Here is a 23,071-nt window from a genome sequence, read left to right on the forward strand (position 1 = left end):
AGAGTTAATCAATGAATTTGGTAAAGTAGCAGGATACAAAATTAATGCACAGAAATCTCTGGCATTCTTATACACTAGTGATGAAAAATCTGAAAGTGAAATTAAGAAAACACTCCCATTTACCCTTGCAACGAAAGGAATAAAATATCTAGGAGTAAACCTACCTAAGGAGACAAAAGACCTGTATGCAGAAAACTATAAGACACTGATGAAAGAAATTAAAGATGATACAAAAAGATGGAGAGATATATCATGTCCTTGGATTGGAAGAATCAGCATTGTGAAAATGACTCTACTACCCAAAGCAATGTACAGATTCAGTGCAATCCCTATCAAACTACCACTGGCATTTTTTACAGAACTAGAAAAAAAAATTTCACAATTTGTATGGAAGCACAAAAGACCCCGAATAGCCAAAGCAATCTTGAGAATGAAAAACAGAGCTGGAGGAATCAGGCTCCCTGACTTCAGACTATACTACAAAGCTACAGTAATCGATACAGTATGGTACTGGCACAAAAACAGAAATATAGAGCAATGGAACAGGATAGAAAGCCCAGAGGTAAACCCACGCACATATGGTCACCTTATCTTTGATAAAGGAGGCAAGAATATACAGTGGAGAAAAGACAGCCTCTTCAATAAGTGGTGCTGGGAAAACCGGACAGGTACATGTAAAAGTATGAAATTAGAACCCTCCCTAACACCATACACAAAAATAAACTCAAAATGGATTAAAGACCTAAATGTAAGGCCAGACACTATCAAACTCTTAGAGGAAAACATAGGCAGAACACTCTATGACATAAATCACAGCAAGATCCTTTTTGACCCACCTCCTAGAGAAATGGAAATAAAAACAAAAATAAACAAATGGGACCTAATGAAACTTAAAAGCTTTTGCACAGCAAAAGAAATCATAAACAAGACGAAAAGACAGTCCTCAAAATGGGAGAAAATATTTGCAAATGAAGCAACTGACAAAGGATTAATCTCCAAGATTTACAAGCAGCTCATGCAGCTCAATAACAAAGAAGCAAACAACCCAATCCAAAAATGGGCAGAAGACCTAAATAGACATTTCTCCAAAGAAGCTATACATATTGCCAACAAACACATGAAAGAATGCTCAACGTCGTTAATCATTAGATAAATGCAAATCAAAACTACAATGAGATATCACCTTACACCGGTCAGAATGGCCATCATCAAAAAATCTAGAAACAATAAATCCTGGAGAGGGTGTGGAGAAAAGGGAACCCTCTTGCACTGTTGGTGGGAATGTAAATTGATACAACCACTATGGAGAACAGTATGGAGGTTCCCTAAAAAACTACAAATAGAACTACCATACGACCCAGCAATCCCACTACTGGGCATATACCCTGAGAAAACCATAATTCGAAAAGAGTCATGTACCAAAATGTTCATTGCAGCTCTATTTACAATAGCCAGGACATGGAAGCAACCTAAGTGCCCATCAACAGATGAATGGATAAAGGAGATGTGGCACGTATATACAATGGAATATTACTCACCCATAAAAAGAAACGAAACTGAGTTATTTGTAGTGAGGTGGATGGACCCAGAGTCTGTCATACAGAGTGAAGTAAGTCAGAAAGAGAAAAACAAATACCGTATGCTAACACATATATATGGAATCTAAGAAGAAAAAAAAAAAGGTCATGAGGAACCTAGGGGTAAGATGGGAATAAAGACACAGACCTACTAGAGCATGGACTTGAGGATATGGAGAGGGGGAAAGGTAAGCTGTGACAAAGTGAGAGAGAGGCGTGGACATATATACACTACCAAACGTAAAATAGATAGCTAGTGGGAAGTAGCCGCATAGCACAGGGAGATCAGCTAGGTGGTTTGTGACCGCCTAGAGGGGTGGGATAGGGAGGATGGGAGGGAGGGAGACGCAAGAGGGAAGAGATATGGAAACATATGTATATGTATAACTGATTCATTTTGTTATACAGCAGAAACTAAGACACCATTGTAAAGCAATTATACTCCAGTAAAGATGTTTAAAAAATAAAAACAAAACGTTGTACTCTTCTGAAAGTGCCTTATAGTATATGGGTTTTTTTTAAATGAAATGAATTAAAATGTCCATGTTAAGATGGCAGGATGACATATATATAACATTTTATTCTCTCTCGAGCCCTGACTAAAAGTATAGTAAAGAAGTTGTGTTTGTTTGTTGGTCTTAAGTTGTAAACTTACAAGGAAAGGGTAGATAAGAGAGGAGAAAACAGCCATACATTTTTGGGAGTTTGAAAGCAGATGGGTGAGGGACTTCCCTGGTGGTCCAGTGGTTAATGCTCCGCACTGCAATGCAGGGGGCCCGGGTTCCATCCCTGGTCAGGGAACTAGATCCCATATGCTACAAATAAAAGATCCCGCATGCTGCAACTAAGACCCGGCACAGCCAAATAAATAAATGAATATTAAAAAAAAAAAGGAAAAGCAGATGGGTGAGTGGCAACTAGCAGAGCTAAAGTAACCTAATTCTAAAGCAGCAGTTGGGAAAACTGAGAACCAACCCAAACTATCTTGAAGATTTCTCAAAGCTCTGGATACTGTGGGTGAAAGGGTGGTGCTAAAATAAGAAAGCTGTTTAAGAAGCTGTTAGACCCCTATATCTCCTTCCCTGTTCTATCGTACACAATTTTTCCAGCAGAAGACCCTAAGGAAGTAAGGAAGACAGCATGTGGATATCTGATGAAAGAGTACTCTAGGCAGAGGAAACAGCAAGGTGCAGGAATCCTGAATTGGTAGTAGGCTTAGCATGTTTAAGGAACAGCAAGTGAGAGATGGAGAGAACAGTTGGAGGTGAGATCTGAGAGGAGACAGGAGTCCAGATTTTGTAGGTACTTGTAGACAGTTGTAAGGACTTTAGCTTTCATTCTAAGTGAAAAGGGAAGCCATTGGAAAGCATTTAGGAGAAGAGTAGAGCGATCTAACTTCCATTTTAAAAGGTCAGTCTAATTGTTGTTAACAGAATAGCTCAGTGGTGGGGATGGGAAAGTAGAGGTTAGTTAAATTATTGAATTCGTCTAGGCAAAGATGGGGTGGATTGGATGAGAAGAGTAGTGGTACATACGTGTGTGTGTGTAGATATACATATATGTATATATATATGTGTGTGTGTATGTATGTACATACAGGCAACAAGATTTGCTTATGGATTTGCATGTAAGGTGTAAGAGAAAGAGAATTCAAGGATTATTTCAAGATTTTTTTTTAAAATTTATTTATTCTGGGCTGTGTTGGGTCTTTGTTTCTGTGTGAGGGCTTTCTCTAGTTGTGGCAAGCGGGGGCCACTCTTCATCGCGGTGCGTGGGCCTCTCACTATCGCGGCCTCTCTTGTCGCAGAGCACAGGCTCCAGACGCGCAGGCTCAGTAGTTGTGGCTCACGGGCCTAGTTGCTCCGCGGCATGTGGGATCTTCCCAGACCAGGGCTCGAACCCGTGTCCCCTGCATTAGCAGGCAGATTCTCAACCACTGCACCACCAGGGAAGCCCTATTCCAACATTTTTGACTTGATCATCTGGAAGGATAGAGTTGCCCTTTCTAGAGGTGGGAAGACTGTGGAAAGACCTGACTTGAAGAGAAAAGTAAGGGTTTGGTTTTAGACATGTCAAGTTTGAAGTATCTTTTACACCAAATCAGAAGTCAAGTCAGAGATGGAAAGATGAGTTAGTGTTCAGAGAGATCTAGGGTGAAATTTGGGAGTTACAAGTGTGGGTAAAGCCATGATATTAGATAATGTCTACTAGGAAGTGAGTTTAGAAGGGAAAAGAATATTGAAGATTGAGCCCAGGAACAGGTATAATGTTTAGAGGTCAGAAAAGTAAGGCAAAACTAGAAAAGAAGACGACTGAGGAAGTCAGGGCAGAGAGAGTGAGAGAGTATTATGGAAGCCAAGTTAAAAAAAAAATTTTAAGAAGACAGGAATAAATTATAATTAGCTGTGTCAAATGCTGCTGAGGGGTCAAGTAAGATGAGGATAATTGACTGTTGACTTTGACAAGAGTTAATAAGGGCAAAAGCCTGATTATAATGGGTTCAAGAGAGAATGTGAGACTGGAATTTACCTAAAGGTATATCTCCACAAATATGAAACAGCATATGGACAGAGTTATTCATTGCGGCATTAATTGTAATAATTATAAATATTGGAAATAATCTAAATGCTTATCCATGGAAAACTGGTTGAATACACTGTGGTACACCTACACAACAGAGTACTATTTAATCATAGAAAAGAATGAGGAAGATTTCTATGAACTGATGTGAAATGGTTTGTAGGAAAAACTCAGTAGCTGTGAAGCACCATGAGCATCCAGATCATGGTTTCTAAATACCAATCTGTACTAAAGGAACAGACCAGGGCTCCTTAGAGAAAGGAAAGGGTAGCATGTGGATATCTGATGAAAGAGTACTCTAGGCAGAGGAAACAAGTCTGGGGCATGGTAAGCATAAAATTAGCCTGAAATAGATTTTGTGCCATAAAGCAAGGAAGTAGAAACCTATCAAAAGAACATATGAACTGGTTTTAAGGGGCTCTCATTGATCAAATTAGGACAATTGGAACATCAAAAAGCATAATAAGGGCTTCCCTGGTGGCGCAGTGGTTGAGAATCTGCCTGCTAATGCAGGGGACACGGTTTCAAGCCCTGGTCTGGGAAGATCCTACATGCCGCGGAGCAACTAGGCCCGTGAGCCACAACTACTGAGCCTGCGCGTCTGGAGCCTGTGCTCCGCAACAAGAGAGACCGTGATAGTGAGAGGCCCACGCACCGCGATGAAGAGTGGCCCCTGCTTGCCACAACTAGAGAAAGCCCTCGCACAGAAACGAAGACCCAACACAGCCAAAAATAAATAAATTTTTTAAAAAAAGCATAATGATGGTAATGGATTATAATATACTGAGTAAGAAAAAGAATCTATGAACCCATAGTGATAAACAAAACAAACAAAAAATGGTTGAATGAGAGGGGAAGTTCTTCAAGGGAATTATAAGGGAAGTTGAAGAGCCATAACCAGGCTCAGTACATGAACTTTAATTGAATCCTCAATCAAGAAAAAAAAATACTGCTATAAAGGACATTTTAGGGACAGTTAGGAAAATTTGAATATGCATGGCATATTAAATGATACAGTTTAACACTAAATCGGTGTTACAATTTCCTGGGTGTAATAGTGTATTGGGTTATGAAGAGGGTATCCTTGTTCTTAGGAGATACATGTTGAAGTATTTAGAGAAGTGTCATAATGTCTGCAACTTATTTTGGGAAGGGTTTAGTCTCCTCCAAGAGTGTGTATGTGTATTTAGGTTTGTATAGAAAGAGGGAAGTAAAGCAAATATGGGAAAATGTTAATTATTGTAAACAATTGATAGATTTAAGTGAAGAATATAAAGTGTTTATCTTTCAGCTTTTCTTTTGTTATGATCAGAATTTTTCAAAGTAAAAAAATTGGGTAAAGCAATGAGAGAGGGGAAGAGAATGGGAAGAGAGAAATTGGAAACAATCAAGTCTTACAAGCCCTTAAAAGTTTTTCTATAAGGGCAACAGAGAAATGGAGTTGTATTGGAGGAAAAGATGTGGAGTCTCCAGGGTTTTGTTTTGGATGGGCTATATTATATAGCATGATTGTTGTACTGTTGATAGGAATGACCCAATTTAGAGGGAAGGAGATACTGTTAGAGGAAAGAGAGGGTATAATTGATGGAATGATATCCTTGAGTAGATGAAAAGGGGTAGGATCTAGTGGGTGGGAGAGGCTGGTCTTAGGCACACGGTCTATTAATTCATAACAGAGGGGAAGACAGAAAATATGGGAACAGATATAAGGTTGCTAGATGTGATGGTAAAGCATGAGGAAGTCCTCTGATGATTGTTTTTTTTTCCTCTGAAAACAGGGATTTAGAAGAGAGAGAAGGTCGGAGGTTTGAGGAGAAAGGATGAAGTGTAAAATAGTCATCTATGAGAGTGAATAGGCTTGTGTGATGTAGTAGCAGCACTAAAGACCTCCTTGAGGTTAATAGTCATGTTGATATTGTGTGTTTTTACCAGCCTCGCTCAACTGCACAGATACAGGTATAGAATATGTAGATAATTGGATTTAAGTGGGCTTTAAGTTTTGCTAGGCAATGCAATGAAGGAAAAAGAGGAAAGGGAGTGATTATAATGACTAACCGTGGACATAGGTAGATAAGGAGGGACAGGAGGATATGAGGTAGGTGAAGGACTGTGAAAGTGTTATAAGATCTATGGATTTGGGGTCTCAGAATTATTGAAGTTGGAGTACTAGAAGGAATAAGATGGAAAGACAAGAGGTGTTGGTTAGTATAGAATTCTTGGCGTTGAGATTATGAAGAATAATCTTGATAATGACAAGACCCAGTTTATAACCGTGGATGGTGGGTCGTTGAAGTAGAGTAAAAGACAAGGTCATAGGAGGAGAAGTAAAAAGAGGAGTGAGAAGGGTATGTACCACAACAGGAGTTTTGGAGAGTGACGGTGAACCAAAACCTAAAATCTCAAGAAATCAGAGAATGGATGCTAAGGTTCTATAGATGACTATGAAAGGCATAATGGGAAAAAAGAGGGAAATGATTGATCGTGAGGATTTTATTTTAAAGTGTACAATTCAGTGGTTTTTAGTATATTTACAAAGGTGTGCAACCATCACCACTAATTCCAGAACGTTTTCAACACCCCAGATAGACTCATATCCATTATCAGTCACACCCCATTTCCCTCCTCCCTCGAGACCCTGGCAACCACAATCTATTTTCTGTTTCTATTTCTATGGATTTGTCTATTCTGGGCATTTCATATAAATGGCCATTACAACATGAGGCCTTATTTTGTGTCTGGCTTCTTTCATTTAGCATAATGCTTTTAAGATTCATCCATATAAGTAGTATGTATCAGTACTTCATTCCTTTTTATTACAGAATATTATTTCATTGTTTGGACGTACTACATTTAGCTTATCCATTCATTAGTTGATGAAGGTTTGAGTTGTGTCCACTTTTTGGCTACTATTAATAATGCTGCTATGAACATTCATATACAAAGCTTTGTATAGACATATGTTTTCAATTTGCAGTGGGGGTTTGAAACCAAATTTTGCCTAACAAGTCTACAGTTCCACCAGCTGCAAAGCCCCATGCTCTTAAGTATGTAAACTTTATTCACAGGAGAATGGTAGCAGGTGCTGTCAGCATTCCTCCTCTATCCCCTCAGATCTCTTTTCCATTTTCTTGCACACTTATACTTCCAACATCCAGCAATTGTATGTCTTTGTTGGAGAACTGCTCTTGGGCTGCTGGAATACACTTTGCCTGCTTAAAAAGAGAGCCAAACATACTTGGAAGTTTACATCCCTTCAGCTGCAGCCCTTAACCAATAACTGATGAGGTGGGGTATAAATATTTCATTTCTCTTTGCCCTAATTAGGACAACTTTAGGTTGGACGTACACTGTCTCCCAGATTCCTTGCAGGATTGAGCCAAAGTTACCCTTGCCTGAGTTTACCACAGGGCTTTGCTTGATGTCTCACTCTTGCCTTGCTTCCTTGCCTTCCTGATCTCATTTCCCTACTACCCTATATTTTCCCTTGGGAACATTTCTAATAACTTTCACAGTGATCTTTGTTTCAGAGTCTGCTTCTGAAGCTTACTTGACACAATTCCAAGAGCTTCAGCAGATCATAAACAAAAAATTAGGAGATAGAGATGCTTCTAGAGGCAGGCCCACTTATATGTGAGGAAGGATAGCTAATAGAGAAAACAGAAGCACTATAAAAAGCACACATAAATAATGGAAAAACCACATTAATCTGGGGCTTCAATGCCTTTCATTTCTCAGTAGTCTCTGAGGTCATTACCATGTCCAGTGTAATAATCAGTGTTCACAGTGATGACTCTGAATTATGAAAGAAAATTAAATTCTATCCAGAAAAAAAAGGCATAACATGTATAATGCATTTTAGAAAGCATTGCATCAGAATAAATATGAGATATTGAAAACACATTTGACAATTTCCTTACAACACTTCACTAAAAAAGAAACAAGAAAAAGTGGGGGTGGGGGCCCCCAATAATCCCATGAAGGCAGAAGCAGTGATAATAATGAAAATTTGGAAAGTAGAAAGCTAAGTGTCTCTTGTGAGGTTGGGAGTGGGGACTAGTGGTGCCCAAGAGGTGAGTTTATTTGTACTGCAGTACTCCAGAAAAACTCTCAGAACAGGAGGCATCAAACATCTCTCAAGACTGGGTATAGATAGGAGCTAAATATGGGAGAACTGGTTGAAAATCAATTTAAGACCTGTTCTACTGCAACAGAAGACAGGTGGTTTGTTCTCCAGAGTAGTTGAATGTGAGGGACTCTGGACTCGGGGACACCATGCCCAGATGAGAACAAAGGTGCCTGTTTTCATTGTATTTTCTGTGATTAACTGTAAATTAACTGATTTAATGTAATTAAATTGGTTAACTGTAAATCTAGATCACAGAGACTTCCAGCTCCCTTCCTTAAGTAACCAGACTTAACTTCCCAGCCCCAGTCATACCCAGCCCCAGTCTTCCAAGCAGGAGAACAGATTCCTCTCCTTGGAAAACTTGCACAAGAGAAAAGGACTATAGATACTGTGGTAGGAGAGATATCCCTATCTCATCAACTAGACCTCTGTTCTATCCCAGTGAAACCCATACTTCACAACCTCAGTCCATGCACACAGAGCATCACATTATTATTTTTTTTTTAGTACTTCCCTGTCAAATATGAACGGTCAGTCAAGAATCACCAGACATTTGAGGAAAACAGATCAATGCAAATAGAAAAAAAGCAAACTGGGAAACACAAAATAGGGAGCAGAAGAACACTTCAAAAAAAAAAAACCATTCATATACTCACAGATAAGAGATATTGCATTCTATGAGACAGTAACAGTAGACTATGAAAAAGGAAAATTCAGAGAAAACTTTTGAAAAATAAGAAATGAAAGTAGAAATTTAAAATCCAGCAGGATGGGCTTCCCTGGAGGCGCAGTGGTTGAGAGTCTGCCTGCCAATGCAGGGGACACGGGTTCGAGCCCTGGTCTGGGAAGATCCCACATGCCGCGGAGCAACTGGGCCTGTGAGCCACAGTTACTGAGCTTGCGCATCTGGAACCTGTGCCTCGCAACAAGAGAGGCCGCGATAGTGAGAGGCCCACGCACCGCGATGAGGAGTGGCCCCCACTCACCGCAACTAGAGAAAGCCCTCGCACAGAAACGAAGACCCAACACGGCCAAAAATAAATTAAAAAAAAAAAAATCCAGCAGGATAATTGGAACATGGATTTGATGAAATTGCCCAGCATGTAGAGCAGAGATAAGAAGTAGAGGAGAAAAAGTAAGATGAATCCAATTGGCCCAGCAGTGGAAAAAATAGGGGTTTTAGGAAGAACATAGAGAAAACGAAGAGGAAGATATTATCTAAGCTATAATAAAAGGAAATTTCTCAGAGTCAAAGAATGTGAATTCCTAGATTGAAAGAGCACCCAGTACAAGAAATGAAAAATTTCAGAACACTAGGTATAGACAGAAGATCCTAAAAGCTTCTTAAGAGACAAAACAAATAACACACACAAAGATTGGAAATCCAAACAGCATCACACTTCTTAGCAACCGTGGAAGTGAGATGACAATGGAATAAATGCCTCTAACATTCTGAGACAAAATAATGTCTAACCTAAAATGTTCTGCCTAGGCAAACTACCAAATAGACATAAGGCTAGACCCAAGGGTATTTTAAAATTTGCAAGTCTCAAAAAAATTTACTCTCCAACCCCACAGCTACTAGAATTGCTAAAATGAAAAAAATTGCTAATGACAAGGCCTGACGAGGATTCAGAGCAACTGATGCTCTCATACTTTGCTGGTAGAAATGCAAAATGGTACAACTGCTTTGAAAACAGTTTGATAGTTTCTTAAGTTAAACATAAACTTAACATAGGACTCAACAGTTTCATTCCTAGGTATTTACCCAAGAAAAATGAAAACATACGTCCATGCAAAGACCTGTATGTGGTCTTTATTCATAATCACCCAAACCTGGAAATAGCCCAGAATACGCATCAACCTGTGAATGGATACGGAAATTGTAGACAAAGAATAGATAAAGAATTAATTGTACATGCAATAACTTGGATGCATCTGAAACATATTATGCTGAGTGAAAATAGCCAGATACAAAAGGTATTTGGACAAATACTGTGTGATTGCATTTATATGCCATTCTAGAAAAGGCAAACCTATAGGAATCAGAAATCAGATCAGTGGTAGCCCCACAGCTGGAAGTGAGGAAGGGAACTGACTACAAAGGGACACAAGGGAACTTTTTGGAGTGATGAAAATGTTGTCTTTATTGCGGTGGTGATTACGTGACTGAATGTGTTTGTCAAAACTCTTTGAACTGTACAGCTAAAAATGGTGAATTTTTCTGTTTGTAAATTAAACCTCAGTAAATCTGACATAAAAAAACGAGTTTATCCTCCATCCCTCCTCTGAGAAAATAATTCAAGGATACACTACATCAAAACTAAGGAGTAAACTGAGAAAGAGGAGGACATGGGATTCAGGAAACAGAGGATCCAATATAGAAAAGAGAAATTCCCAAGATGAGGGTTAAGTTTTATTCCAAGAAATAGCCATGCAAGAGGGACTAGAAAATGCAGGCTTTCTAAAGAAGGAGCTCTAGGAGAGATTTCTCCAAAGGAAACATTGAAATTGATCGAATAGTCTGAAGATGAATTGGTGATAGGCACACAAGAAACAGAACAAACTTTTTTTATTAGCTCTGGAGAATTGTAAGAAGTTGTACGAGAAAGGGATTTAATCTTTACGTTTCATTGTCTTAGCTATGAACTATACTTAAACATTTCCATCAAGTAAAAGCCAAAAATTATTTTAAACAAAATTATGAAATAATATTGAGAGCATGGGAGAGAAAGAGAGAGTGTGTGTATGTGTGTGTATGTGTTTTTGTGTGTGTGACTAGAAGATATAACGTCAAATAAAACAGAAGAATGAAAGTGACTGCCTCTGGAGAGCAAGAATTAGGTTTAGGCTGGGGGTGGGGCAGAAAACTTACTTTTACCATAAACACTGTAAAACTATTTAAAATATATACATATGTATATACACATGTATACATATGCACACGTACACATACATATATAGGTTTTTTTAATGTTCATTTAAAAAGTTTAAAATTTTAGAAGTCATTGAAAGGGATCTTTTATCTGAAAATTTCTATTATGTGAAATAACCCTTTCCCCCATAATGCCAGATAAATAAGGCAGCAATAGATTAAAAATTCACAAGAGGAGTCTTTATTTTCTGAGGTGATAGGTAAAAGATGAGTCCCTGAATGAAGACGATTGACTCTCTTCAGTTACTCTGAATAAGGTTTGGAGTAGACTGTTAACACCTTTCAGACTTCTTCTTAAAAATACCTTTATTTCCTTAGTTATAAAATTAACATGCCATTGTATAAAAATTTTTAGTGTAAATTTACAAAGAATAAAAATAAAACTATCAATAATCTTACCACCCAGAGATGACCTATTTGGACTAATTCATTTCCATCTCCTCCCTTCCACCACTCTCCTCCTTCTTTTCTTCCTCCTCCTCCTTTTCTCCTTTTCCTTCCTTCTTCTTCCTTCTTTTTCTTCATCTTCTTCTTCTCCCTGCCCCCTTCTTTCTTTCTTTTTAATTGGGAATGTGACATGTCTTTTACTAGTGGGTAATCACAGGAGCTGTAGATTTGGTGAGGAAAGACAACAATGGAAAAGATAGAAGTAAACAAATATAAAACAAAGGAGGGGGCTTCCTTGGTGGTGCAGTGGTTGAGAGTCTGCCTGCCGATGCAGGGGACATGGGTTCGTGCCCCGGTCTGGGAAGATCCCACATGCCGCGGAGCGGCTGGGCCTGTGAGCCATGGCCGCTGAGCCTGTGCGTCTGGAGCCTGTGCTCCGCAACGGGAGAGGCCACAACAGTGAGAGGCCCGCATACAGAAGAAAAAAAAACAAAAAAACAAAGGGCAGAGAGAGAAAGAAAGGAGTAAAACAAAATAAAAACTCTGTTTACTTGCTTGAAAACAAAATATACTAAAAAAAAGAGTAGTTGAGTTCAAGCCCTGACTGGATCCTGAAATGAGCACACCATTTAAGAAGTGAGCCTTTTCCCCCCTGTCTTTTGGGGCAGTCCTGTATACAGGTCTGCCATGTTATGGGAAAGGAGAAAAAAGTTATTTCTTTACAGAGAACCATGACTGGGAATCACAAACAACAAAGAGGTCCTGGTAAATGAGGTACTTTATGAAACAGTTTTTTTCCCCAGGTTCTCCGGATATCATCTTCTAAAAGAGGTAGAAGTTAAAGAAAACAGGGACTTTCCTGGTGGCGCAGTGGTTAAGAATCTGCCTGAAAGTGCAGGGAACATGGGTTCGATCCCTGGTCCAGGAAGATCCCACATGCCGTGGAGCAACTAAGTCTGTGCTCCACAACTACTGAGCCTGCGCTCTAGAGCCCGTGAGCCACAACTACTGAGCCTGCGTGCTACAACAACTGAAGCCTGCGTGCCTAGAGCCGGTGCTCCGCAACAAGAGAAGCCACCGCAATGAGAAGCCCGCGCACCATAACAAAGATTTGCCCCCACTCGCTGCAACTAGAGAAAGCCTGCCTGCATGCAGCAACGAAGACCCAACACAGCCAAAAATTAATTAATTAATTATTTTTAAAAAAGAGTCAAAGAAAACAATTTTAAGGTCATTATTAGCAGAGTATCTTATGGACAGGGTGGCGCCATTTACATACATATACTTCTTGTCAGTCCAAAATTTAAATTTTTTTCTGTTCCAGCGTTCCTAGAATTCCATGGGCCTTTGCCATGACAGAAGTATGTGGCATGATTCTGTGCTATATTTGGCTCCTGGTTCTTCTTCTTCACAAGCACAGGTACCTGTCTTATTCCATTAAAAGACTGAAAGTGTTTTGACTGTTTTATGCAAAGGTCATCAAACCTTGTTTCTTCCTTTGCTGTTTCCTTGTTACTTTCCTTCTCTAGTCATTGTGACATTATAATTACTGACATAGGAAAATGTTTGGGTTTGGTCAACAAAAGAGTCAGCCTGAGGTTAGTACCTACATATTTAGTAATATTCTGAAGGTATTTTGAAGGGAAGGATTAGAGATGGCGATATTCAGCCATGGGCCAAGCACGACAATCTAAGTCTAGCCTTGCCTTTCTTTGGAAACAAATCGGAAATGTCACTTTCTATAGAAGGCTAGAAACTCCTCCAAGGGACAGTCTTTGGTCAGTTGTTTGGGTGGAAGAAATTATTCTCTGCTTGGAGGAGGCGCATTAAAAAAGAGGTCATTTTGCACACCGTGCACATCTAGCAAGTGTAGTTTACTTCAGATGGTATAGGAAATTGCTGAATAGGGAAGGTGCTTCTTTTGTGCTTTCACAAGAGATATAAAGGGAAGAAGTTTTTTGCATTAAAAAAAAGGAGAGAAGCATAAGAGGAGGCTACTTTCTTACTTTAATGAGGGGAAATTATTTAAGTAAAAAAATAAGCATAGTGTGGAATCTAAAGAGTAATACAAATGAATTTATTTACAAAAGAAAAGCAGACTCACAGACATAGAAAACAAACTTACGGTTACCAAAGGGGAAGTAGAGGGGGGAGGGATAAATTAGGAGTATGAGATTAACAGAGACATACTACTGTATATAAAATAGACAAACAACAAGGATTTACTGTATAGAAGGGAGCTATATTCAGTATTTTATAATAACCTATATTGGAAAAGAATCTGAAATATATATGTGTGTATATATATAAATATGTATATAACTGTATCACTTTGCTGTACACCTGAAACTAACACAATATTGTAAATCAACCATTCTTCAACTAAAAAAAAAAAAGGCATAGTGAAGAAAAAAAAGATCTGATAAAGTTGTGGGTCTGCTATCCATTGTCTTTGGACACTGAAGAGGAATAGGGACACTTTCGTGAATTTTTTATTCTTTCTCCTCACCAGGGAATGGTTGAGGTAAACTACAGTTATGAGCTTTAGGTCCTAAGCAGCAGTTATTTCAGTGCTTTGAAGGTGAAAAGAAGCGTTGATGATTGCTATTCGTGTCACACTTTTAGGCCATATTGTACTTCATTCTCTCTCACTTTGCAACAATATTTATAACTGGATTGCTTAAAACCAGAGGTGGTTTAAAAACACATGTATCTGGGCTTCCCTGGTGGCGCAGTGGTTGAGAGTCCACCTGCCAATGCAGGGGACACGGGTTCGTGCCCTGGTCCAGGAAGATCCCACGTGCTGCAGAGCGGCTGGGCCCGTGAGCCGTGGCCGCTGAGCCTGCGCGTCCGGAGCCTGTGCTCCACAACGGGAGAGGCCGCAACAGTGAGAGGCCCGCATACTGCAAAAAAACCAAAAAAACCCCACATGTATCACTGCTGCTTTCTGGTTTAACTTTGCCTCACAAGACCCTGTAGATTTGAATTTATCCACTCTTCAGAACAAGAAAGAGTTTACCTTATATAGGAAACCTTGGTAGGTTTAGCAAAGTGTAGCAGTGACCAGCTAAATGCAAGTTTTGATGTTGAATTAGTCAAAGTGTTTCTCAAAGTGTGGTCTTTGTAGCACTTTCTAGAATCACCTGGGCTCTTGTTAAAATTCAGATTCCATGTTGTCTTCCTCAAAAAGCTCACAAAATGATGGCGTGGAAAAAAGAAGGCAGAGACTTTTGCTCTGGACTTTCCACCATATGGTAAGAAGATTCACCATAAATCCTGTGTTAAGAAAGGATTGCATCACTGAACTTGCAGGAAGAAAGGAAAATCTCCAAGAGCCCCAAACACACAAACACATGAAAAAGAAAGCACAGAAAAAATAATCTGTGGTGTACAATCAGGAATGAGTAAGCATCTCTGAAAAAGCATTCCACTGGTTGTAATGCCAGAGCTAAGATAAGGAGACTAAGCCTTAGGTATGTAACAAAGTTGAACGGCTGATACCAAGACTCCCAGATTAAGCTGTGGATTTTGGAATGGGCTAGAGTGTTCTCAAGTCAGTAGTGCTAACTGGGTCTCAGAAGAAACGAATTTAATTCTTCTCTGGATGAAAGTATATTTAATTTAGGCTCCTGTGTTTTCCCAAAATATTGGAGAGCAGGGCTATTAAGAAAGGTGAGAAGTGGTAGAATCCTCCTGCTTTGAGTTTGGGACCCTTTCCATTCAGTGTTACTTTTTCTCTTTCTTACCTTCTTTTCTTCTTTTTTTACATTACCACTGCTACACTCTAGAACTGGTAGTGAACCAGAAATGAAAGAAACCCTGCAGGGACTGAAACCTAGCTTGAAATAATTTCAGTTTCTAAAATTGCATTAAGGTGACCCCAGATTGTTAAAGCCCATAACCACTTGCCAAAAGAGATATCAAATCTCTCTTTGGGAAGATAATATAGGCCTAAATTTAATTCTAAAATTTTTTATATACAATATCTGGCACTCAAGTAAATAACTAATAAAGGGGTACATAAGTATGTAAGAGAATATGATCAAAATTTAAGAGAAACAGTAAATAATGGAATAGACCCACTGTGGATCCAGAAAATGGAGGTACCAGATACAGATTTTAAAGTAACTCTGCTGACTGTGTTCAAGATAATTTTAACAGAGAATGAAATGGAAACTCTAGAAGTAAACACATTTTTTAAAATCCCTGAAATTGAGAATTCAGTAATGAGTATGACATCAGGTTGAATCCAGCAGAAGAGAGAATTAATGAATCAGAAGATAATTTGAAGAAAAATATTTTTTAAAGATAGAAAATAGGTGAAATGTTTGGGGACACTGAGGGGATAGCCTGAAGGTTTACCATATAGATAATTAGAGTTCCTTGAGGAGAGGAGAAAGAAAATAAAACAGAAGTATATTTGAAGTGAAAAAAATTTAAAAATAATAAAATGCAGATTCCTGAGCTCCATCCCAGGTGTACACACTGAAGTTTGAAACTTACCTAACCTTGTGTTGAGTACTTTTTTTTGAGGGTGCGAGGAGCATTTCAAAAATGTTTAAGTAAAGTCTCTGTACTTAAGAATCATATAGTCTGTTTTGGTTTAAGACATTAAAAAAAAATTGTTAGAGATATACTTAATGTAAAACTTAGTATTAAAAAAAAACTTAGTATTTTATAGCTTAAATTTAAGAGATATTAAAGAATGTTTATTATATAATTACTGTCAACCAATTTACAGTGTCATTAATGAGCAAAAAAATTCCCTAGAATCACATATTTAACTTTACTTCTCATTAAATAAGTTATGACAATATATGAGTAATAAAACTAACACTAAGCTAAGAGTCAGTCTAGGTACTATCTTACTTCTCTCTTGCATAACTCTTACTTTCTCTTAGCCATATTTTCTTAAAAGTGAAATGATGCTCTTAGGTCTGCACTGTCCAGCATGGCAGGTGCTAGCCTCATGTGGCTAAATTTAATTTAGTGAAAATGAAATAAAATTAAAATTCAGTTCCTCACTTGTACATTTCAAATGCTCAAGAGCCACATGTATATAGCTTATTGGACAGTGCAGTTATAGTCCATTTCCACCATCCTGTTGGACAGTGCTTTAGATGGTCTCTAAGATTTCTGTCCTCTTCAAAGAATCTAATGGTTTTCCTGCTTGTTCTCCCTTTAAGTAAACACTAGATGCCTGAGGTATTTTGGTTTGTTTTCTTCTGATCTTTCTCCCTTTTTGGTCACTGTTCACAGGTCAATACTTCTGCGAAGGCTTTGTAGTCTGATGGGCACTGTATTCTTGCTTCGCTGCTTTACCATGTTTGTGACCTCCCTCTCCGTGCCAGGACAGCACCTACAGTGCACTGGAAAGGTAGCCTACTGTCTTCTTTATCATTCTTTCCTCTTATTCTTGGTGTGTTGATGGCACCATATACGAACTAAGGCTAAGGCTTTGCTTTTAACATTAAAATGTGCTTTTCAGCATTTTCAGTATCTTTAATGAACCTCTAGAAATAATTTGGTAAAAATCTTAAGCCAGAATCTACCTTCCTGTTACTTCTATCCATTGATACTAACTAGTTCAATGCTGTAGAGCTATAGAAAAAAAGTAACTTTCTATTATCATTTTCCCTTTCTCACCATCCTCACCATCTTTAGTTCCTCATATGTCGTAACTCTGGCCCCTTCACTCTTTAAAAAGTGTTGCAGTTGGACCATATTCCATTTAAAATGTAGTACCCACTACTCTAAACTTTACTCTTTCTGAGATATATTTAAATAATGGCTAACTTTTGTTTTTGTTTTATACTTTGTTGCTTGTTTTGGTATACTGTAGACATACCTTCTCTTCTGGTTAAATTGAGAGATGATAGATTATGCAGATGGGAACAAAAAAAAACAGGGTAGTGAATTACTGTAAAAAATAAAATGTTTAAAAACCCTGAAGATCACCTGTGGTTTATATATAAAATTGGCTGTTGTGACTCATTAAATTTGGACAAGAGAATTTATTAGCCTACTTTTCTAAGCCTCCATGCTTTAGTTATGTGTTCCCAAATATTCAAATGATGTATTAACACCTTTGTTATTTTAATGTTGTTTGTAAAGTGTAAAACAAAATTAAGTGTCTGTTTTTCTACTGCAATATAAGTAGCTGAAATACCTGCAAGGGAAGATTAAGCAGCCAAAGGAGATCAGGAACTAAAAATACAGTCCTGAGCTGCAGAGTGACCAGACTTTCTCCAGGTATAAGGAGACTGACTAGTAAGAAAGGAGGAAGGGTTAATGACATTTAGGATTTAGTGTAAAGGAAATGTTTTATTTTTAAGATAAAAGCTGTTTTTGTTTCTTCTTTTTTTCTTTTCCAAAAAGGGAAAGTACTTCTTTCTAGTTACAGTTATATAAACTTACTGTAAAAATTCAAATTTTATAGAAATACATAAATTAAAAAGTAAAATCTCACAAAATTCCCACTTCTTTCACCCCACCCCATAAATAATACTGTTAATAGTTGTGTATATACCACATGGACTATTTTTAACCATGCTTACATATTCATACAAGTTTATATAGATAGATACTTTTTAAACAGAAAATAGGATTATATTGCAAACATTATACTTTAGCTTATATTTCATTTAATAGTATGTTGTTTACTTTCTTCTGAAGAGATACGTATAGCTATACCTCATCCTTTTTAATAGCTGCAGAGTATTCCATTGTACAATTTACCAGTCTCCAAATGATGTACATTTAAGTTATTTTCAAATCTTACTATTTATAAACAATGCTGTCATAAACATCCTTGCACATTTATGGTTTTTCACTTGTTTAATTGTCTTAAGATAAATTCCTGGAAGTGGAGTTAGGAAATTAAAGAACATACACACTGAAAATTGTGATACATATTGCTCACATTTTCACTAGGAAAGACTAGTTTTTCACTACTGTCACCACTGTGTGCATGTCAGTTTTCCCATCACCATGCCAGCACAATTTTTGGAGTCACTGCCATTCTGATTAATGAAAGATGATATCTGAGACTTTTATGGTCTTATATTTTAAATTTAAGTCTTTAATCTGTCGACTGAAATAAAAATGCACAACGTGAGAGCTGTGAGTTTATTTCAAGACTTACTGAGGACTATAGCCCAGGAGACAGCTTCTCAGTTAGCTCTGAGGAACTACGCTGAAGACGTAAGGGGGAAGGTTAGCATATATGTGATCTTGGGGAAGGTGTACGTGTAATCAAGCCACACATCTTGGTAGAAGGTTGCTGCTAGTCGTGAGGAGCAAATGTCTTAGTTAATGATTTTAGTGCTTTTCTAAGTATGGGAAGATGCAAGAAATTGGGTTCATAAAATTTTCTCCTGAAAAAATCTAACTATCCTGAAGGCCTTTTCTGTCAGTTTTCACAGAGCATAGAGTGCCTTATTCCTGACTGTGTCCTGAAGTCTTTTCAGGGTGTGTTGAAGGTCAGCGACTGCAGTGGCTAATGACTTAATTCTTGTAGAACCAGGTGGCAAGTGACATTCTTTAGTTAGCAAATCTATTGAATTTCTGTGCATGGTGTGAAGGAGGGATAGAACAGTTACCCCCAATTATTGTAGTATGCTAATTGATTAGAAGAGATTTAAGAAGAAATACGTAAGCTTATTATAATGAAAAGAGAATTTCCTGTAGCTGAGGGATTTGATTGTGGATCAGCCACTAAAGAGGAAAATATATGTGCGTAGGGCTGCAACATGTGCTACAAAAATAAATTAGGGACTTCCCTGGTGGTGCAGTGGTTAAGAACCCGCCTGCCAATGCAAGGGACACGGGTTCGAGCCCTGATCTGGGAAGATCCCACATGCTGCAGAGCAACTAAGTCCGTGCGCCACAACTACTGAGCCCGTGTGCTGCAACTACTGAGCCTGCACACCTAAAGCCCGTGCTCTGCAACAAGAGAAGCCACTGCGATGAGAAGTCCGCGCACCGCAATGAAGAGTAGCTCCCACTCCCTGCAACTAGAGGAAGCCCATGTGCAGCAACGAAGACCCATCACGCCAAAAATAATAAATAAAATAAATTTATAAAAAATAAATAAATAAATAAGATACCATCCCACTATAGTATGGACAGCCCTTTTTCTGCCTCTAATGACTGTTTTTTATTATCAGTTAGTTTTATGTGGACATATTTATTCAAATCTGCCCTAAATACTGTTAATTGCTTTGAATTATAATATAACCTACTTACTGACCTGTATTTGCAGCAGTCATTAAAATTAGATAGTTAAGGTGATATTAACTAGCAATCAAATCCCTTACAGTGAACTCCGTAGGGCATTTTCATTGTAATAAAGTAATTGCTTGAAATCTCACTCCCAGAAGTAGTAGGTTTGGAGACAGAACCAAGAACATGCCTGTTTTTGAAATTAGACAATGGAACCACTTTAAGAAAGGAAACACTTAGAGCAAATTTCTCATCAAAGTGTCTAAATTCATTCTGTTGTGCTGTGTTTCAATTTTTATTTTTCTGAAAGGATATTTGGGACATTTTAAGCTTGGAAAGGATGGGGAGACTTGAGTAATTGGGCAATAATTGCTTTCCTTTTTTTTGTGAAACAGTATATTTTTTTTAATTTTTACTGGAGTATAGTTGATTTACAGTGTTGTGTAATTATTGCTTTCTTTTGCATGGCATCATTTGTTTCCTGTCCTTGGCTGAGACATTTTCCTAGCAATCTCTGTTCTTCTCTGCCTGATTTTTTACTTTCACGAGTGTAACATCTCTAACCGTATTCTCATTAGAGGTCATGGAAAGAACCAAACCATGTATATTTTAGTACCTTCCCTTTCCTTTTCTCTAATAATGAATTTCTCTCCCTACCATCAACTGAGGCAGAAAGGGAAAACCTGGGTAGTGTATAATCAGGTGAGATTTCTAATGAAATAGTGATTCTAATAAGATTGTTTCTTTTGTTCTTTAAGACATAGGGCTTTGGAATTGGATGCCCTGTGTTCACATCCTTATTACGTTACTTACTAGCTGTGTGACCTCTAAAGCCAGTTTCCTCATCTGCACAGTTGAATCAGTTCATAGGATTTTTGTGGAAATTAAATGCAATGACATAAAAGCATATAGCAGCATGCTGCACGTAGTAAATGCACATAAAATTGCAGCAGTTTTTTATATTATTATGTGTTAAATGCCTTTTTAAAAAAAGTGACCATTGCTCAAACTCTTCCTCAAAATGGATTGCTTTTTTAAGTTTATGCGTGGGAGTTGGGATTAGGTTTGGCTACTAATAACAGGAACTTCGCGGTGGCTATAGTTTAATAAACAAGCAATGATTTATTCTCTCTCATAAGTCTGAAAGTAGGTACTCCATCCAGGTCAAGTGTGATAAATTTATGGAGTCATCAAAAATCCATGATTCTTCTGTCTTTCTGCTCTCCTGTCCTAACACTTGGCTTGCATCCTCAAAGCCACTTTGTGGTCCAAGATGACTGCTAGAGCTTTAGCTATCATGTCTGAGTTGTAGGCTAGAAGAAGGAAAGGTAGAAAAGACTTCCTCCAAGCTGTTGTCTCTTTCGTTTATAAGTAGCATTCCCAGAAATCTTTTACACTTCCACTTACATCTTATTGTACAGAACTTAGTCACGTAGTGACACCTAGCTGCAAGGGAGGGTGGGAAATGCAATGTTTTAGTTCAGTTCATTGCCTCTTCAAATAAATTTTAGATTCTATTACCAGTGAAGAAGGGAGAGTGGATATTGAATGGTAGCCATTGTCGCTGTCATAGCCTGTTTCTTATTGACAAGAACAGCCAAGCAAATACTACTGTATTATAGGGTATAAAACTTGGAAATAGTTTTGTGTTGTAGTAACCTTTTCATTATAAAGGAACTCCAAGTAGAGAAGTTTGAATTGCATTGATTTCATTAAATTACCAAAATAGTTCTGAGTACAGCCAAGCTTTGACCACCCATTCTTGGTGTCTGGAATTAATTAGACTGGGAGTCTGGTTGCTTTTGCTTAGATCTTATTTCTAAGTCATTCAGCCTTTGAATTTCAATGGGAGTGGTAGGAGCCTCTGCTGCCCTAAGCATTTGAAGCACTAATTCTTAGCTTTCTTTATAGGTATATGGCAGTGTATGGGAGAAATTACACCGGGCCTTTGCCATTTGGAGTGGCTTTGGTATGACCCTAACTGGCGTTCACACTTGTGGAGATTACATGTTCAGTGGCCACACAGTCGTCCTAACTATGCTGAATTTCTTTGTCACTGAATGTAAGTATCTTTAGTGCTTCTGTGCATATCAACTGACTAGCTGCAGAGGAGGCTGTGGGAAGGGCATCAAATTCTGTGAAGAATGGGAGAAACAGGCTGATGGAAGGAGCATATGACTGAGAAACACTGGAAGAAGTGTGGTTTTAAAATGATCTTTCTGTCCTTTTCCCAGATACACCAAGAAGCTGGAATTTCTTGCACACTTTATCCTGGGTTCTCAACCTCTTTGGAATCTTCTTCATTTTGGCTGCCCATGAACATTATTCCATTGATGTGTTTATTGCCTTTTATATCACAACGAGACTCTTTTTGTACTACCATACTCTAGCCAATACCAGAGCATATCAGCAGAGTAGGAGAGCAAGAATTTGGTTTCCCATGTTTTCTTTTTTTGAATGCAATGTTAATGGTACAGTCCCAAATGAATATTGTTGGCCATTTTCAAAACCAGCAATAATGAAAAGACTAATTGGCTGAAGACTGTCTTTGTAATGTGTTCATGATTAAATATACAGTCGTTGTTGAAAGTGAGTAACTTTGCTTTCTCCCCCTAGGTTGTTCCTGGATGTCTTGCTTTTTGGCCTGTGTGTTGACAAAGTAAAGTTCCCTGTCCTGAGCAAGGCTGTGATTATAGCAAGCAGGAAAGAATAATTAAGAGTCCTTAGGTATCTGTTTGAACAGAAAGCTTAAGTAGATGTCTTCTGCCCCTTCTCTTTAGGCAGACTTAATGTTATGATTGAAGTCAGTCTCTTACCTTTACCTGTTGAGCTTAAGCAAATCAACTTAAGCAATTTGCTGGTTGAAAGATTTTTTAAAAAATTTCCAGTAGGACTCTAGTCAAGAAATAATAATAATTTTTTAAGCTCCTTATTTTCTTCAAACGAAAAACCCCTACCAAGTGAGCAGTACTTGTTCTTTGAACTAATCTCTGTGTCTTTCTAAAAAACGCAACTCTGGAAAGTGATCCTTTTTACTAACAAATTAATTTTTGCCTTCTGAACCATCCTTAAGAAAAGTATACTGAATATACCAGGATCCCTGAAACAAGAAGAGAATGAAAGGGGCCATACATAAGGTGACAGAGTACAAATATAGTGCTGGTATTTTTCACCAAAATCAACAAAAGGTGCAGTTCCTATTTTGTTCTGAGGGTTCAGTATGATCATCAGTAAGTATGCATG

At 38.1% G+C, this 23,071-nt stretch overlaps 1 protein-coding gene across 2 annotated transcripts in view; it reads left to right on the forward strand.

The window, feature by feature from the left end:
- Positions 1 to 22,645, forward strand: part of SAMD8 (sterile alpha motif domain containing 8) — a 42,408-nt gene extending 19,763 nt beyond the window's left edge. The window contains exons 3-6 of one of the 2 annotated variants that reach the window (XM_029201112.1): positions 12,930 to 13,025; positions 16,865 to 16,982; positions 21,740 to 21,890; positions 22,063 to 22,645. In XM_029201112.1, the coding sequence (XP_029056945.1) occupies positions 12,930 to 13,025; positions 16,865 to 16,982; positions 21,740 to 21,890; positions 22,063 to 22,367 (670 nt within the window). In that variant the 3' untranslated portion in view covers positions 22,368 to 22,645. Of the gene's footprint in view, positions 1 to 12,929; positions 13,026 to 16,864; positions 16,983 to 21,739 lie in introns of both variants that reach the window. The other variant, XM_029201114.1, reaches the window with a different exon arrangement.
- Positions 22,646 to 23,071: the final 426 nt, after the last annotated feature.

This window comes from Monodon monoceros, unplaced genomic scaffold (genome assembly GCF_005190385.1).
Source record: "Monodon monoceros isolate NGI ecotype Baffin Bay Population unplaced genomic scaffold, NGI_Narwhal_1 Super_Scaffold_4, whole genome shotgun sequence".
In the NCBI taxonomy this organism is placed as follows: Eukaryota; Metazoa; Chordata; class Mammalia; order Artiodactyla; family Monodontidae; genus Monodon; species Monodon monoceros.